The sequence below is a fragment of the Salmo salar genome, chromosome ssa10, assembly GCF_905237065.1.
Source record: "Salmo salar chromosome ssa10, Ssal_v3.1, whole genome shotgun sequence".
Classification (NCBI taxonomy): domain Eukaryota; kingdom Metazoa; phylum Chordata; class Actinopteri; order Salmoniformes; family Salmonidae; genus Salmo; species Salmo salar.
In genome coordinates, this window is record NC_059451.1 from 19575542 (window position 1) to 19595341 (window position 19800).

At 42.0% G+C, this 19800-nt stretch overlaps 1 protein-coding gene across 4 annotated transcripts in view; it reads right to left on the reverse strand.

Moving 5' to 3' along the window:
• Positions 1–2289: 2289 nt before the first annotated feature.
• Positions 2290–19800, reverse strand: part of pip5k1ca (phosphatidylinositol-4-phosphate 5-kinase, type I, gamma a) — a 92016-nt gene continuing 74505 nt past the window's right edge. For 2 of the 4 annotated variants that reach the window (XM_014216260.2, XM_045687463.1), the window contains 7 exons: positions 19576–19737; positions 19242–19413; positions 18668–18700; positions 18167–18280; positions 16464–16710; positions 6247–6339; positions 2290–4305 (listed from right to left, as the gene is read on the reverse strand). In XM_014216260.2, coding sequence (XP_014071735.1) covers positions 4300–4305; positions 6247–6339; positions 16464–16710; positions 18167–18280; positions 18668–18700; positions 19242–19413; positions 19576–19737 — 827 coding nt within the window. In that variant the 3' untranslated portion in view covers positions 2290–4299. The remainder of the gene's footprint in view (positions 4306–6246; positions 6340–16463; positions 16711–18166; positions 18281–18667; positions 18701–19241; positions 19414–19575; positions 19738–19800) is intronic. The other 2 variants (XM_045687461.1, XM_014216262.2) reach the window with 2 other exon arrangements.

A 19800-nucleotide genomic window follows, 5' to 3' on the forward strand; every position in this document is an offset into this window, starting at 1 on the left:
GAAGGTTCACCGTTCAACAGGACAACGACCCTAACTAGGAGTGGCTTCAGGACAAGTCTCTGAATGTCCTTGAGTGTCCCAGCCAGAGCCTGGACTTGAACCCAATCTAACATCTCTGGATAGGCCTGAAAATACCAGTGCAGTGACAATCCCCATCCAATCTGACAGAGCTTGAGAGGATCTGCAGAGAAGAATGGAAGAAACTCCCCAAAAACCGGTGTGCCAAGCTTGTAGCGTCATACCCAAGAAGACTCGGCTGTAATCGCTGCCAAAGGTGCTTCAACAAATTACTGAGTAAAGGCTCCGCATACTGATATTTCAGTTTCATTTTTTATACATTTGCAAAAATGTATAAAAACCTGTTTTTGCTTTTCCATTATGGGGTGTTGTGTGTAGATTTGAGGGTGGAAAAAACAATTGATTACATTTTAGGATAAGGCTGTAACATAACAAAATGTGGAAAAAGTGAAGGGGTCTGAACATTTTCCGAATGCACTGTACATATCTACCTCAATTCCCTCTTACCCCTACACATTGACTCGGTACTGGTACCCTATGTATATAGCCAAGTTATCATTAGTCATTGTGTATTTATTCCTTGTTATTATTTCTCTTTCTCTCTGCATTGTTGGAAAGGGCCCATAAGTAAGCATTTCACTGTTAATCTAGTCCTGTTTACGAAGCATGTGACAAATACAATTTGATTTAAACGGAAAACTGTTTACGTTGCAAGGGGTAGGCCTAATGAATACCCCCTGGTGTTAGCAAGACTAATGCCAAGTTCAAAACAACTGGGAACTCGGAAGAAAACAAGCTCCAACTGGGAAAAACCTTTTGAACAGTCTTCCAACTCGAAATTCAAAGTCGGAAACTCAGGCATCTTTCTAGAGCTCCAACTTTCTGACCTGAAGATCACTGACATTATGATTTGACCTCGTTTCTTTTCCGAGTTCCCAGTTATCTTGTGCCGCGTTCACATGCTAGGCGGAACTAGGAAACGTAGACATTTTTCGACTTGCTAACTGGTTGAATGGGGCACATGTATAACTACAACCAATTAACAAGTTGGAAATTTACTAGTAGCACGTGAATGCGGCATTTAAAGCACCATATTAAAAACACGTCACCGACAGAAAGACAAAATTTATGTTGGCATTCATTTTGGAACTTTATTTTTTTTCCCCCACCTTTTGATTGACATAAATTAAGAGAAGGTTGTACAATTGAATTTCATCCCTGCTCTTTGACAGTTGAATTCGGTTGACAATACATTTTAATGTCACTTCACTCTGATATAGCTCAATGTTTTAATGAGAGGGCTCTTTCACAGGGAATATTTTCTCTATGTAAAACATTCAAGCAAAATACTAACAAAAAGACAAAACCAATCAAAACAAAGATCATGTAGCCACAATATGAGAGACACTCTTTTCACGGCACTTTGATACAGCTACACCCGGAAGTGATTTTCGTAGCAGGTTAGGAGCGCATTTTCCAAAGCCCTAACCCTTAATAACGTTAGCCTAATTCTCCCAACCTGCTATGTTAATTCTCCTAACCCGCTACGAAAGTTACTTCCGGTCGTAGCAGTATCAATATTTGGGTAGGTAACAGTGCAAACAGCTTTTGAGAGCATGCATGACATTTTGTTAGAACAGGGAAATTATGGACCAATGTCAAAATATTTCCTAAGGACCTCATATTTGACGTAATAAAAAATGATTGATTGCATAACACATTTGAACATTTTCCCTCTGTTGTATTGTGTTATAGCAGTACTACTTTTCAAAAAGCTGTAACGTGTAAACAACAGTCCAGTAAGTATGATCTCCATTTGTGGGCCACGCCCACCATAATAAATTAGCTCAGATGACAACTGACTGGTAGACTCAAACATTTCTGTTTTGATGAGGACCAATCATAGTAGTGTCATGAAACATTTTCTTTATACCTTCCTCATTCACCAGTGTTGCTTCAGATAAGATGGCATAAATCAAAAGAAAGACATTCTTAGGTAGCGTGTTGCTATTCTCACCAGTTGAAAATATTGAATTCTATACTAGGCTGGTCAATATGCTTCTCTTACAATGCATCTTCTGTGAGCCTTCTTGCAGAATAGGGGGAAAAGGCCACACAAAAATCAAGCACGGCACAATTATGTTTTTCACAGCATGCGCTGAACAGTAGCACAAGAGAGACACATGGAGGGAATTTCCTTGCTTGCAAACATCAGCAATATAGACATGGAAGTCAACAGACAACTTTGGAAGCATGAACAAATACACTATATCATAGACATAGAACTGCTTTATTTTGTATTCATTCTCATCGTAAGAGTCCAAACACACACAGACTTACAGCCATCTATTTATCCTCATGTATAAATAGATGAATATACACAGATATACATAAATACATATTTCTGATATGCATATTCATTTTTAAACCATGCTATGTCTCTGTAAAGGAGGGCACACTGTGATTTGAAAACATGTACACTAAACTGGTACAGTAAAACTGACAACTCTTCAGTAACGGATATCATACAAAAAAACAAAAAAAAACAGCGGTGATTTATAAACCATAAATCGAGCTGCATCGTGTCAACACCTTGAAGAACATGGTACAGTAAATCATGTATAGCTCTTAATCATTTTCTGCCAGCAGCAAAAAATGTAATCAAATAAAAATAATATTCTCCAATTCAAATGGAAAATATATTTATATATTCTTTATATATGTATTTATAATTGTATATACACATTTTCTGGCTCACAATTACAGTATTGAAAAAAGAAATGACTTAAATAATAAATACAACAGCACTACTATGAGAAAAACATCGACATGATATGTTTTAATTTCTCAATAAGGCAATTAAAACTAACTAAGACTGCACCTGTACTGTACAACATACTGCTGCTACGGTCTCTTGATGACATGGACAACAGCAACTGGTTACAACTGGCCACTGCACATTATGATAGAATGATCAGTATTTTACAAGTTTTGACATTGACACCTTCTGTCACGCACAGACATACAAAACACACCAACTAACTTAAACAGCCAAGTGTGAAACAGAAAAAGAATAAAAACATATTGAAACACAACTTAAACCTTAAAACATGGAATTCGCATAAAGACTATAACAGATGATTATGATGAAGACCTCACTTTCACATCTGATGATGGTTGATACATAAAAGTGCTGTCTAAGAGCAGCCTGAAATCCCTCTCGGATGAACTATTACTAAATAACAGAAGTATTAATTAATTCTGGACATATGTGATACTGTGAGTTTTTTGGCCTAAGTAATCAAATCCATTAGCCTAAATCCCCTCCAGCAGAGCTAACATTCAGAGTCAAGGTTTGACTGCTGAAATATTGGTATTTCATGACATTATGACAGCTCAATGAATCATTATGCTTAGAAAATGATTTGTTTGCATTCCTCTGAAAGTTGGGCGGTTCTGGAAGACATTGTAATGATGTAGGATTTTGAAATGATTGACAATACCCAGCCTTATTTAGTGTTGCAATGATCTGGTTTTGAGGCTAGAAGCCTGTATCAATACTGTGATAGAAATGACAAAATAAACAAGAAATAAACAAACCTGTAAAATAATACAGTAGGCTTATCAGATTTACCAAATCATGTTTTCTGAAACACATTCTATAGATCATTTTTAATCTATTGGAAATAAAGTGTTCCCTCTCCAATGGTAAAGTACCATTCAACATAGCGGTAAAGCGGTAAAGTACCACTTCGATAGCGACGTTAAGATTGCTGCTAGAGCTACATTTGAAGCACACAACATAACTAAATATATTCACAGTACTAAAAAAATGTCTGAAAAAAGTGCACAAATAAAAAAGATAAAAAAACAAAATAATAAACTAAGAAAAATCACAATATAAATTAACATGATATCAATTAAATACATGTGACCATTTGACTGTATCGACATTTGGGAATGTGAGAGGAGTAGCAGAGTTGCCTCAATGCCCATGTTTTTATGGGGCATGCTAGATGTATAGCCTAGCAATTTGAGTTCCGGCTTTTCTTCTGCTATGGCAATTTGGGGTTGGTGTGGGTTGAAAGGAGGGGAATCGATCATATAGTACCATCACCACTGTGACTACGGGATGTCGAGGGGGTTTCCTCACAGTATTTAGTCTGTTTTGTTTTGTATCCATGGTTTAAAATACAGGTCTGGATTGGAACGCTTCCGCTGCCTGCCAATCAGAGGCCCGGGGATCAGTCTGATGGCTCCTCTCTCCACGGAATCATCCTCTCAGCTCTACGGAGGAGTGTTTATGGTTGGTTGAAGGAGAGAGAGAGAGAGGGAGAAAAAAAAGAGAGAAATAGAAGTTGTAAATCTTTGGCACATAATCCTGTCGAGTGTAAAATAAAATCTATTCTTCCCCCACAGCACGATATAACTGAGGTATAACTCTTATCAAAGCACATCTATTGATCAAAGGTATATCAATAATTTAAAGGGAAAGTCAGAGGACATAGTGAAAATAAGAGGGTAGAAAAATTTTGTATTTTCCTCTCAAATGAACATCCCCTCAACACAACTAAATAATGCATTTTTCCATGACATTTGTATTAATCTATTCATAGACAAACCCCAGGAGACAATCTACTTCCACTAGGCACTGTAATGCCATGTCCCACGGCTCTGATTCCACTTATTCCTCTGGCAGCTCCTGTCCCTGGGGGACGTGGAAGTGATGATTCTCTGTGTGTGTGTCTTCTCTATGGAGAATAATGGGACGGGGGAGGAGTGATTGTTCAATCCACTTCCTCCTTGCCACATACGAGTGCAGTGGGCTTTGACCAGGGGTTAGCCAGCCTGCTACAGCTCTGAGCTTCTACAACTACTGCAGCTTAGGACTGTTAAAATACCCTGGACGAAAAAAGCTCAGAGGGCGTAATAGGGTCATTTCATCTTCCCTACAAGATGAGTAGAATGGCCTTTAGTAACACTTTATTTGGATAGTTTCAAGTAGATGTTCAGTAGCTGTTCAATTACCGTCAACAGCATTTCAACTAACTATCCACTAACCCTAGCCATAACCTTAACCATTATCCTAACCCTAAACTTAACCCTAATCCTATACGTAACCTTTACCCTTATTTTAAACCTAGGCTAACAATAACCCTTACTTTAGCACGCAGTTGCTTATTAACGGTTTGTTGATAGTATAACCATCTGTAGATCATCTATATGGGACTATCCAAATAAAAATGTGACCTGGACTTTAATCATGACATTTGTCAATGAATTCATATATGTTTCTTTAAGAAACAAATGAGTGATTGCTCATCCATCTCCACCCAACCCTTGCCATAAACTAGAAGTCGCGTAATGGGATATGCCTGCTTAACTTTCCAAAGCCGTAATAGTAGGTTTAGTAATAAGAGTTTAATTTATAATTTATCTAAAATCTCAATTACAGAACATTCATGAGATTTGGCACTGAAAATACCCAGTGAAATAGAAGTCATCAGTAATATAACGGAGTTTGTACAAAGGGATCAATTATGGTGTCTCATAACACAAAGTCGTTTCTGATCATTTGTGCAGAGTGGCTGAAAGATGATCATCTGAAAGCAATACTGTCATATTATATGGATTCATGGACAAAGAAAACAGTTATTGGGTTTCATAGAGGAACTGTACAAATCAAATCAATTTATTACCATACTTGCCACCATTCATCTGACCAACTGCTTTGTGCTGTATGTGTCAAAGCGATTATATGTTGGTCAGTTGTTTCAGAAAAAACACATGACATTGACAACTGTAGCTGTGTGGGTTTGGGATCTGGCAATGGTGATGCATGAGCCAGGAGGAGGTAGGTTGCAAAATTCGGCTTACTTTCCCAAAAATCCCTGGTTCTCCAGAAATCCTGGTAGGGAGGAGCTGGATTTCTTGCTTATTCCCTCCTGATTCCGGGAATCTTCCAATCGGGATTCCGGGAAAACCTGGGACTTTTGGAAAAGCTACCGGAATTTTGCAACCCTAGCGGAGGAGACATGTACCAAGTTGCCAAACCACATGCAGCCAGACAGATCCAGGGTTGTGAAGAAACTGAACAGCATGCTGGGTGTTGCATGGTGAAAGGAGGGGGAACCAAATGGTCATAACTGGCACGGCCATACTGAGTGGGCATGACAGTCAGGCCGGCCAATACACACTGGTACTGGAGGTGTAATTCATACTACTTACTGTCTCGCTCTCCTCCCCTTCCCCATCCGGCAAGGTCTGAGACTCACTGCCGTAGTGCAGAGGGGAGTACACCCAGGTCTTGTCCTCAGGGGGCTGCACAAATGACACAGCAGAGGGCGCCAGAAAGAGAGGGCCATTGGATGCAGCACAGAGAGAAGCAGAGGCAGGCAAGAGAGATAGACAGGACAGGAAAACACAAGACAGGCAGGAAAATAAAATTAGAAATGCAAAAGGAGGAAATGCCATTACAGAAAGTGTGAGCTTGGAATATAGATTAGCCTAACCGTAGAAATGTGAAAATGAAACACTAGCAGTGAAATCCTATTGGAATACAGCCTAGAGCAGGGGTCTCAAATCTTTTCTAGCACGACAGCTAAATAAATGAAAAAATAGTCACATTCTTTTCTTTTACTCTGCAACTCTTCCTAGGTCCTTGGTGTACAATATATATTTTTTCTGTCAATATACCTGGTAAAATAATGCTTAATAAACAACTAAGTGGGACCCATAAAATTATATTTAGTATTATCCTAAATTATATTTTCTCAGTACATTTTTTCCAGGTTTGGGATTATTTTTTATTAGTTTTACAATTATTCATAGAGAAACATTGAAAATCTATGTTCTGAGTCCATGTCAATACTTAAAGGCCCAATGTAGATGTTTTTATATCATTTCTGGGTAACAATTAAGTACCTTACTGTAATAGATTTCCATTAAAATTGGCAAAAATAGCTTTTTAATTATTTTTTTTATCTCAAGCAATAATTTTGCTAGGACTGTCTGGGAGTGGTCTGAGTGGAGGGGGGGGACTAGGTTTGGAACTCTATTAACCAGTTTACCGCATGGTGATGTCACCATAGAAAGCCGATGTTTGCGCCCATGCAGACCTGCTGATTGGAAAGTCCAGTGTAGATTGTATTTTCAACCAGCAACTATGAGGAAATAACACTGATACAAGTTTAATCAGATGTTGTACAATATGATATAAAACACAGGTAAAACTACATTTTGACTGCACTGGGCCTTTAAATCACATCAGAAGACAATTTTTTCAGTCTGAAAAAAATATATATATAACATTTATATTTTTGAGAGTAATTCACCTTTAATTGCACATCTAGCAAGAGAGGCATTTGTAGGTCTAGGATGTTTCTGCTGTGGCCTACTGCTGCAGCACATGTCATGGCAGAGTTTGCAAAACAATCACCACCCAATTGATACAAATAATCATGATATAGTTCTGTCAGGTAATACTACTTTGCAGTTAACATTTAATATAGTTTTTAAAAAAAGTATTTCTTCTGTCTACCCATAAGACAGTTATCATTAGCGTCGCTAACTGGCTGCATTCAGAGTGATAGACAAACGCAGGCACCAAACAGACAGACGGGAAATTGATTGGCAGATATTGTGTTATGTTTGGGTTTTTAAGCCAATAGTGACTAACCAAGGGTGGGATAATGTCAATGTGGCTTTGATTGGATAGTAGCCGGGAGCTTTATGTTTATGACAGTATGCGATGGAACACAGAATAGATTGGCGAGCTACTCATAAGTGGGCTGTGAGCTTGCGATCTACCTGTTGGGAGACCCCTGGCCTAGAGGTAGACTACATGTACTAACATCAACATTGCATTCAAAAGAATGTTAGTTCTTTCCTGCTATCACTTTCAAAACTCTTCATTTGTAATGCTGGCTGGGAGGCCTATGCATGTGACTAAGAATTGCTTTCTATGACTATGCTATTTCAAAAAAGCCAAGGTGAAGTGGACAAGAAAAATTATGAATCTGCAGTATGTATCAGCCAGAAAACAGGGTGGGAGTGGGTGGTTAGCGGTGGGTGGAAAGCGAGCGTGCCAGCACTGCCAACAGCCAAAAGGACATATTCTCCCAAAGCATCTTCCCCCCTTTCTTTCTTATTATGTGCATTAAGTGTTTAGCCCTGTCAGAGCCTCAGCGCTGCTCAGTCTCTGAGGCAGTGACCGTGGCCCCGTACGGTACTTTCCCTTTCAGAAAGAGCAGCAGCTGCCACACACTGCCTGTGATGACGTAGTTGGAAGCGGCACTGAGGTTTGACGTCACATACACACTTGTCGCTCACACACGCTCATACACACACCACACACACACCATATGCACACACACGCCACACTCACAGCGCAAGAGCTAACACACCATCCACAGGGAGACCCCTCAGGTGGAGAGAGAAAGTGAGAGAGGTGGGAATATAGGGAGTGAACGAGAGACAGATGGCCTCAAATGAGAAGTCAGAGCCCCCTCCTGTCACTCATCCGCCTCCTCCCTTCTTTCCCCATCTCTCCCCCCCTCTCTCTATACAGCCGGCCATGATTTGATTCAACATGAACAGGAACAGACGCCAAGGGGAGGAGGTATATAAATAATATTAACAAAGACATGATATGAAGGCAGAACAAAAAAAAGACCATGACCCCTTTTGTTACGAGAGGAAACACATGACATGATGAAATAAGAAAGGTCTAGAACAATACGTAGAGCATATAATGCGTCATGCCCTCTTACAAATCAAGTATCCCTTGAGAAAAGGAATATCAGTCCATAATGGATCTTGTCTAATTTTCACTGACATCTTTGGAAAACATTGAGAAGATCAACTGAGGAATCACTACAGTTACAGCACTAAGACTCAAAGTAAGCAGACTGGGGGACTAAGCTACAACAACTCCAGTCACAGCTATAGGCCATTGATGTTTGTATAAAAAGGTGCAACTAACTGAAGCATTGACTAAGCAGTTAGCAGAGCTACCAGCATGTCCCATAGACTTACACTGCATCTGAGAGCTGGTCTGGAGCTTTCTCCTCCGCAGGACAGGAGAGAACACCCAGGTTCTCCCTGCAAGCTGACAGCACATCCCCACAGAGAGATGGGAGACACCAGAGAGGGCAGAGGAGAGAGGGGTGAAAAGGATGGAGGGACAGACAAATGAGACAAAGCTGGAACATGGAGAGAAATGAAAAAGGTTAAGTATAGAGGTGATAGAAGAGATGATTGCTGGTTTGACTATGTTACGGTGAAGGGTGAAGAAATTAAATGTCAATCAGCCATGATGATGAATAAGTCAGGTGCTTTCTTTCACTCTCTCACCCTCCTCTCTCCACCTTGAAGGCGTCAGCATGCTTCAGTTCGGCTGGCGCCTAGCCGAACAAGTGTGCTCACATACTCCCTTAAAACACCTTCACTTGAAAAACTAGAAAAAAAGCACCAATAGTACTGTCGCCAAAATACAAGTATACATGCAGTGGACACTATATCCGTGCTTTAGAGCCCATAATGCAATTTCTCAGAAAATGGGCGTGGCTTCACAACGTTTTCAAATTTGAAGACAATGGCGGAAAATATGCAGCCGAAGACCGACGAGTGGATACAAATTCATTGCTTTAACTAATTATGAAAAAATGTTGGGCAAGGTTATAAAGTAAAATGTAAATCATTTTATAACATTTTTGACATGCGTTTTTCTGGATTTCTTTGTTGTTATTCTGTCTCTCACTGTTCAAATAAACCTCCCATTAAAATTATACACTGATCATTTCTTTGTCAGTGGGCAAACGTACAAAATCAGCAGGGGATCAAATACTTTTTCCCCCTCACTGTAGCATTACAGCAGTATGTACCAGTATGTTTGCTTGTTACTTAACGTTAGTTGGCTACTAATACATCGAACTTGTCAGGCAGTATATGAACTAATCTGCTATTTAACTAACTACCCAACGTTTATTGACTTGATTATTCACATTCTTAGCTAAGTGGTATAGTCGTTGTGCGTTTCAATGGACATCGTTAATTCTGGCTATCTACTCAGATTTCAGAGCACTCTCGCACAGAATAACTCAACACCCGTTGTATATGGCCGTTGTCAGTAAATGTCGGCAAAAAAAAGTGTCATTAAATTGTTGCCAGCAGCACAGTTACAGTCACCAACGCTCTGGATAAAATGAAAACAGCCTAACCAGCTCTGCTAGGGCGAGTAAGATGGTCAGAGTGAGGTGTTAGTCATTTGTTATGCTAACAAGCTAGCAAGAGGTTGCATAGCAACAGCATCAACTTCCGGTAGACATGCGAAGCTCTAGTACTCTCAACTGAAACGATAGCGTTCGTTTACAGTATACTAAAATGAACTAATAGCAGTGGTCTAAAGTACTTAAGTAAAAATACTACTAAAGTACTACTTAAGTAGTTTTTTGGGGTATCTGTACTTTACTATTTATATTTTTGACAACTTTTACTTCACTACATTCCTAAATAAAATGATGTACTTTTTACTCCATACATTTTCCCTGACACCCAAAAGTACTTGTTACATTTTCAATGCTTAGCAGGACAGGAAAATTGTCTAAATCACACACTTATCAAGAGAACATCCCTGGTCATCCCTACTACATCTGATCTGGCGAACTCACTAAACACATTTTGTAAATGATGTTTGAGTGTTGGAGCGTGCCCCTGGCTATCCATAAATAAAACAAATAATATGGTGGTCTGGTTTGCTTAATATAATGAATTTTAAATTATTTATACTTTTACTTTTGATAGTTAAGTATATTTAAAACCAAATACTTTTATACTTTTACTAGGTAACTCTCACTTTTACTTGAGTAAAACCGAAGTCCAAAACGAACAAAAACGTCACAAAATGTTGTCGTAATATATGCACGAACTCTACCGAACTGTTTTCGGTTGGGAAGCATGCGGATGCCTTAAGCCTCCATCATAGCAAGACAGAGAGAGAAGAGAGAGTGTGAAAGACAGCAATAGAGAAAGGGAGGTGGTGACTACTAGGGTAGGGCGGTATCCAGATTTTCATATCGTCCTTCTCTCATCCCGGGATTCACATCATTATCGGCTTAGTACTACAAGGGGGCGCCAAAAATGCAAAGAATACCATTGGGTGTCAGTTACCAGTAATAACGAATTTCCATGGAGGCTAAATATGCAAACATAAATATGCAAACCAAAATAAACAAATTGCAAAGACAGTCAATTCAGCTCAAAAAGTTACACATATATAGGTAGGAGCTAACGAATGTCATTTTTTGTGAGTTTGGACATTTACAAGCGAATGTGAACAAGAGACATTGTGCCAATGAAAAAAGTTGACGCGTGCTTGTCTGAAGGAAGAACAGTACTGGCTCTGAAGCAGCATGTGTAGGCCTAAATGCTGTGTCTGTGTGGAGTCTGGAGTCGCTAGGGAAACGAGCTTGCCTGCTCTGCTCTGAGAAGATGGGGAGGAGCAGAAGGGCCGAGAACAGAAAGGAGAAAAAAAACGCAAGGAAATCAAAAGATATCTGTACAGCTGCCACTGCTAACTCATCCAAAGGGCTTTGACTTCTCAAACAGAGAGCTTATACAATTCACTTTAAGCAAAACATTAAGAAATATAGCTGCCTACATTCTAGCTATGATAAACAGACATTTTTGCAAAAAAGGCCTTGCTTTTTCATTGTAAGCTCATTTACTTGTGTGGCTGCCAGTCAAATAGCATTGAACTTCTGTTGTCATCTGATGAAAATTAAGCTATTTTCTGCCAAATGTGTTGCACTAATGTATTTTCTGTGAAGGAAAACTACAGTTGAAGTCGGAAGTTTACATACACTTATGTTGGAGTCATTAAAACTCATTTATCAACCATTCCACAAATTTCTTGTTAACAAACTATAGTTTTGGCAAGTAAGTTAGGACATCTACTTTGTGCATGACACAAGTAATTTTTCCAACAATTGTTTACACACAGATTATTTCACTTATAATTCACTGTATCACAATTCCAGTGGGTCAGAAGTTTACATACACTAAGCTGACTGTGCCTTTAAACAGATTGGAAAATTCCAGAAAATGATGTCAGGCTTTATAAGCTTCTGATAGGCTAATTGACATAATTTTAGTCAATTGGAGGTGTACCTGTGGATGTATTTCAAGGCCTACCTTTAAACTCTGACTCTTCACTTGACATAATGGGAAAATCAAAATAAATCAGCCAAGACCTCAGAAAATAATTGTAGACCTCCACAAGTCTGGTTCATCCTTGGGAGCAATTTCCAACAGCCTGAAGGTACCACGTTCATCTGTACAAACAATAGTACGCAAGTATAAACACCATGGGACCACGCAGCCATCATACCGCTCAGGAAGGAGATGCGTTCTGTCCCCTAGAGATGAATGTACTTTGGTGCGAAAAGTGCAAATCAATCCCAGAACAGCAGCAAGGGACCTTGGGAAGATGCTGGAGGAAACAGGTACAAAAGTATCTATATCCACAGTGAAACGAGTCCTATATCGACATAACCTGAAAGGCTGCTCAGCAAGGACGAAGCCACTGCTCCAAAACCACCATAAAAGATCCAGACTATGGTTTGCAACTGCACATGGGGACAAAGATAGTACTTTTTGGAGAAATGTCCTCTGGTCTGATGAAACAAAAATAGAACATTTTGGCCATAATGACCACCGTTATGTTTGGATGAAAAAGGGCTTGCAAGCCGAAAAACACCATCCCAACCGTGAAGCACAGGGTTGGCAGAATCATGTTGTGGGGGTGCTTTGCTGCAGGAGGGACTGGTGCACTTCACAAAATAGATGGCATCATGAGGGAGGAAAATTATGTGGATATATTGAAGCAACATCAAGACATCAGTCAGGAAGTTAAAGCTTGGTCACAAATGGGTCTTCCAAATGGACAATGACCCCAAGCATACTTCAAAAGTTGTGGCAAAATGGCTTAAGGACAACAAAGTCAAGGTATTGGAGTGGCCTAAGACAGGGAATGTTTACTAGGATAAAATGTCAGGAATTGTGAAAACAGAGTTGAAATGTAGTTGCCTAAGGTGTATGTAAACTTCCGACTTCAACTGTATATAGTTACTCGTCCCTGATCGCTCTATTGAAGCAAAAAAACACTTGACTTTCAATATAAAACGCAACCCCTGTCAATACACAGCTGTACTCCTGCTTTCTCCCGTTGTGCTATTTACAAACAAACATGACTGGTGTGAGAGCAAAATTGCAAGATTATGTTATAATACTTTCATTGCATCAAATGGTTGCTTTATGCAACAGAATAGAGGGTTCTTATAACTCTATTGTGTCTGTGTGAACTGAAAATGGGCCACTGGGACAACACTGACAGGAGATTTACGATGTCTTTGGGTGATACCACATTCCAGAGCATGAGTTAATGTTTCTGTTCTATAAGGTACCAGGGAGAGATGACCCCAGGGCCGGACCCTGGTCTCTACACAATGACATACTGTCTGCTGTGAATTAGAAGTATCTTTCATACAAATCTTAACCTTGTGACCCATTCCATACATCTGTTGGTTGTCAAGAACATCCAGGAGGATGGACTTTGCTGTAAAAATGAGTTCTCAGTGATCACCTCCAGGGGTGATTACCGACCAGCTCCATTACCGCAGTAATGAAATAATAACGTTTGATTGTTTTGAAGAAATGTAAGAGTTTCTCCTTTCGATTACAATATTTCCACCACACTTGCTCAACTGTTCTGGGGAACTATGGTTAGCTTCATAATGTAAAATAAAGAATGAGATCTGCTTTAACTCCTAACGTATTGCACAAGTTGACTGCAGGTATTTACTTAAAAAGTAGCTACAAATATGAACATTTATTGAAAAACTTAAAAGAAATTGTTTCAAATGGTATTGAACAACCATCCTGTGGCTATTTCCAAATGCTTCAGTATACGGTATACCGCCCAAGCCTAGTGACTGCTGATGATAAATTAATAATTCAGGCTGTAGCCACTCAACAGGGGCTTGTGAAGCGCTCTTCGACCATCTTCCCAACACCTGCTCGGACCAGAACAATCACTTAAGCCTTCTCTCCAAGGGCTCTCAGAGTAATGTCCACTCTGTCTCTCAGGACTGGTGCAATCTCCCATGAATTGTTTTGATGAAGTCATCTCTGCTTTTACCAGTCAAATAATCATCTGTTTATGCTACCCAGAAGACAATCCTCTGTTTGTTTATGCTACCCAGAAGACAATCCTCTGTTTATGCTACCCAGAAGACAATCCTCTGTTTATGCTACCCAGAAGACAATCCTCTGTTTATGCTACCCAGAAGACAATCCTCTGTTTGTTTATGCTACCCAGAAGACAATCCTCTGTTTATGCTGTCTACTAGTATTTGCTTCGTATATTCATACGATATGGCCATATTGTACAACCTCATAGCGTACTAGACTTCAGCCATTTAAAAGCACTCTACAAATAAAATAATGTTCCATTAAAATACAAAATGACCTAATCTGTGTCTGTTGGCTAAAATGTAAATGGCCACAGATGCATACTGCATACAGAGACAGAGGTGATATAGTGGTTGTCTAGGAGTGTTGCCTTGCTGTTTGCTACAGATCTTCTCTGTGTCTCCGCGTCTCTATTTTCTACGTCTCCTGACCTGAGCTACTGCACATGAAGAGAGAAGCAGAGCAGAGCAGGTGAAATGGTCATAAACGCAACAGACAGCTGCTAAACAGACAGACAGACCTACTGACGCTCAGGGCCACAGACAGACCTACTGGGCTACAGTGTGAGGCGTTTGATTGCAGGAGAGACTGTCCACCAGTCAGAGCAATGCCAGAGGAGACTTCCCTATCCGGCCTTCTCATCCCTTATCACCAGAGGCTCATCCATTAATGCATGGCTTTGGCTTTGAAATCTGTCGTAGAACCAAACATATGGAATTGTTTTAAGATGGTCATACCAAGGATCATTTAACTATTTCATTCAGAATTTTAGGACCCCCTGAGGTATAAAAATATATATCATTTTTTTGTTGATGAAACATTGAGTTTGGCCTTGCTGCTTTTAGCCTATAGAAACGCATTGAACAACAGCTTCTTATATGGATAAACAGACAGTAAAAAAAAATCAAAAGGGAGTTTAGTAATGTTACCTGGCAACCTTCAGACTAGTCTTGTGAGGCTTGTGGCCCTCCAAGAGACTCACCTTTCCATGAAGGGATCATATTAGTGTGTGGCCCTCCAAGAGACTCACCTTTCCATGAAGGGATCATATTAGTGTGTGGCCCTCCTAGAGACTCACCTTTCCATGAAGGGATCATATTAGTGTGTGGCCCTCCTAGAGACTCACCTTTCCATGAAGGGATCATATTAGTGTGTGGCCCTCCTAGAGACTCACCTTTCCATGAAGGGATCATATTAGTGTGTGGCCCTCCTAGAGACTCACCTTTCAATGAAGGGATCATATTAGTGTGTGGCCCTCCTAGAGACTCACCTTTCCATGAAGGGATCATATTAGTGTGTGGCCCTCCAAGAGACTCACCTTTCCATGAAGGGATCATATTAGTGTGTAGGCCCGTTCGAACGCTACAGACGTTTTCGTGAGAAGACTGATTTTCGGGATGTCTCATGGTCTGACAAACACAGCTCTAGCTCTGCCACCTTTCACAGCAGATACGGAAGGGCGACGTCGGCAGATGCGGTGGATTTAGACGCATTCCAATGGAAAAGAAAACATATCTCTAGCTTAAACTGATGGATTTTGATGGAGATTTTGTTATTATGCTAGTTAGATTTCCACGGAGACATCGACTCTAGGGTTAACCCTTAACCCTCTACAGACTCACCCTCTCTGCTCCCTCTGGGGTCCAACTGTCAAAGCTTCTGTAGAAAGGCATCCAACTCACTCACACATACATACCCTCCCATGACCCAACACTAACAACACACACTCTGACCATCTGCATTACGGGTGGCGATGATGAGTGACACACACGGACAAACAATATTTGACAAAGCAAAAATGGAAATGATGGCCAATGGAGATGTAAGCTATCTGTGTCTAGTTTACCATCTGCTGTTGTCTATATCATGTTAGTGCAGTATGCCTGCTGACGGACAAACCTAGGATCTATTTAGTAGCTAGGATACTGTAGTATTTAGCTATTTACCCTGCTGTAAGTGGGCTGGAAGCCTATAGACGTAGGGCTAGTAGTATTTAGCGTCTATCATAACTGTGTCCAGGGTCGTATTCATTAGGCACCAAACGTAACACAACAGACTGAAACAGGCAGGGACTACCTGGACTTTGATTTCCGTTACAAAATGTTTTCTGTTGCATGCCCTAAGGAATACGATCTGTGTGTGTGTGTGTGTGTGTGTGTGTGTGTGTGTGCTGAGCCAATGAAAGCACAGCTTACAAAGTAGATGTCTGTGATTGGCACGTCATCCTCGTCGTCCTGGGAGGCTTGGCTGGTGCATCCGGACCCAGACACTGTGCTGCCCCGGCGGTCCCACTCAGCCTCCACCACCACAACCTTGGGACTGACAGCGGCCTCTGGGCCAGGGGTCTCAGCAGCAGGGGCCTCAGTAGAGGCTTCAGCAGGGGCCCCAGGGGCTGGGGGAGAGGAGGAGGAGGGGGGTGGGGCAGCAGCCTCCGCTTCCTCACTGAGAAAAGAGACAGAGGGGGGTGGGGGGGGTCAGACACACCTGCTCATACACAACCACAGACGTGATAAGACATACTGTACATACCTGTTCTCTAACACACATACACACCCCCCCCCACACACACACACACACACCTGCTCTCGCTACTCGCTCTCTTCTCTCACGCACAGGATAGAATAGCTGTACAGACAAATGATCAGGGCCACTTCCTATTAAGCCCTTCTAATGAACAAGAACAGCCCAGCCAGGCAGAGCTGAGACTGACCCGTTAGATCAGAAGGAACAGGCTCCAGGGTGGTTTATGATGACGGGACTAACCCAGACTTACAGCACCAGATGGCATGGTGCCGCGCCACCACAATCCCTCTATTGTCCAGGCCCAGATCATTGACTATTAGGAACGACAAGCTTATCCCAGATTGCTTTCTCAGCCTTGTGTGTTTAGAGCTTAGGCTGAAAAACCTGGAGCCTGGCATTCCTAAAGAGCAATGACAGCATCTCAGACTCAGAGACAGAGCTGATTGGTTGGGAAGAAGTCTTTAAAATGGGTGGACTTGGTGTTGTGGTTACCATGCAGCCATGGACCTTGCAGTCTCTCTCTTTTATTCTCTCTTGCCCTCACCTCTCACTCTCTCCCCCAGCAGGGGTCTCTGAGGCTGCTTTGAGGAGCCGGGTCTCCAGATGGCTAATTTCCCAGTACCCCGTTGGCCTGCCGGTCCACTTCACCCTTCTACCCCACCCAGCCCCCCTGAGGCCATATGTCTGGCCCTGTCTCAGCCTCTCAGCCCAACCTTAGCCACAGACCCTCTGACCTAGTTCCACGACTTTCCCAATGCACTCCTGTCTGTCTGTCTCACCCTTTTAGCCTGTCTCTCACCCTACTCCACTCTCTTAACCTAATTAGATGGCTGCTCCAGAGAACATCCGCAGGCAGCGCTTATCTGTCCATAATAATGGATTTATAGCAACAGCCCACAACCACTCCAATAACCAAATGGGACTTAGAGTAAGGTGGGGACTTAATATCGTCGCCGCCCTATCAACCAAATGGGACCACAGCTGCCCCACTTCCCAGAGCTAACCAAGGTGTTATCCTGTCGCAGGTGAGACATTTTCAGTTTATTTTTAGTGAAAAGTGCAGAAGCAACTGCGGCACGGTTCTTATTGGGGTCGTAACAGGTCTGTAACCTGACAACCCCTTCAGAAAGGTAGCAATCTGGGACACTTTATACCCACGACGCCCTGTGTTACAGGGAGCGCTTATAAGAACCAGCGAGCATGTTAGGTACCGAGATGGTGGCCGTTGAAAGGTTAATAACTCTGTAAATGTATGGACCTGGTTTCAGCGAGTGTGTTGGATGCTAGGTGTGCTGCTCAGTAGAGTTGAGCCTCGCTTTTCAGGGCTTTGTGTGATACATCTTGGTCTATGTAGAGTAAGGCTGAGGCTGTGTACCTGGTCTCTGGAGAGGGCTGTGGGACCGTGATGATGGGCTCGCTGTCGTGTCTCTTCACCTCCACCTCCACCGTGATGGTCTGCTGCTCCTCCTCACGCACCTCCTCCTGAGTCCTACACACAAAAATGCGTAACGTAAGTACACACGCACACATACACACATACAGTGAGCTCCAAAAGTATGGAACAGTGACAAATCGTGTGTTGTTTCGGCTCTTTACTCCAGCACTTTGGATTTGAAATGATACTATGACTATGAGGTTAAAGTTCAAACTGTCAGCTTTAACACACACACAGGAAATACAACTGAGCGACAGGAAGGGTGGTCACGCCCATAAAAACACAGACCAACAGGCAGACCTGACACACCCTAGCCTAGTAGCCTTCCTCACTGGTCAGAGACAGAATGACTAGCGCTGTAAGAACACTAAACTACCAAGTCCTTTATGCAACGGGATAAGTTGTGCATTTCATACAGGCCATGCAGAGTAGTGCTCTTACCTCCCGTCATGGCTGACAGACTGGGTGTGCCTCCTGCAGAGAAACAGACGGACAGAGACACCACTGGAAGTTAATGGCGTTATAAGCCAGGGTGGGGTACATAAAATAGGCTCTATAGCTTTCACAGTTCAGCACAATCAGTTATTGTTGGTTATTCAGTCATGAACATAACCATTATATTATGAACTGGGTGGTTTGAGTCCTGAATGCTGATTGGCTGACAGCCATGGTATATCAGACCGTATTCCACGGATATGACAAAACATTTATTTTTACTGCTCTAATTACGTTGGTAACCAGTTTATAATAGCAATAAGGCACTTTTGGGGTTTGTGGTATATGGCCAATATACCACGGCTAACGGCTGTATGCAGGCACTCCGCGTTGCGTCGTGCATAAGAACAGTCCTTAGCCGTGGTATATTGACCATATACCACACCTCCGCGTGCCTTATTGCTTGATTATACATCTTGACTTATTTTCTTCTTCTTGTTTTCTTCTCATGAAAAGGACATGCTCCACATGCGTCATGAATACATGCTCCAGAAATAGGACATTGTGTCCATAACGGTACCTTCTCTCAGAGCTGTTGTTCTGGTACCTGTAGCGGGGGTGCTCTGCTCCAGCGTCTGAGGGAGACCTCTCTGGGATGGACAGAGAGGTGGTGGAGGAGAGCGTGGTGGCGATGGAGGCTGTGGTCGCCTCCTCAAATGACGGAGGGGTGCAGGGGAGGAGGTCTGGTCGCCCTGAGAGAAAGAGAGAAGGGGGAGAGAGAATCAGAACAGGTTGACAAAACACCTGCATCCAGTCTCCGTTACCAGCTAGGTTAAAATGATAGGGCTGTGTGAAGGTGGAGTGTGTGAATGTGATTGGGGGGGAGGGGGTTTGCATGGTCTAGTACCCCCTACCCTCGTCCTCCAGCGTGGGGAAGCTGCGTGCTCCTCTCAGGTCGTAGATGTTGTTGTCTCTCTCCGAGGGCAGCTGGCTGGCTGACCAGGCGGCCCCGGGGCCAGTGTACTTAGTCACCGTCAGGCCCACACGGCCCTTCTTAATGGGAGAAGACTTCAAGGCTGCAGAACACACACAGAGGAATAACATCAGTAAGGGAACACTTGTCTTCTTATTCCCAAAGG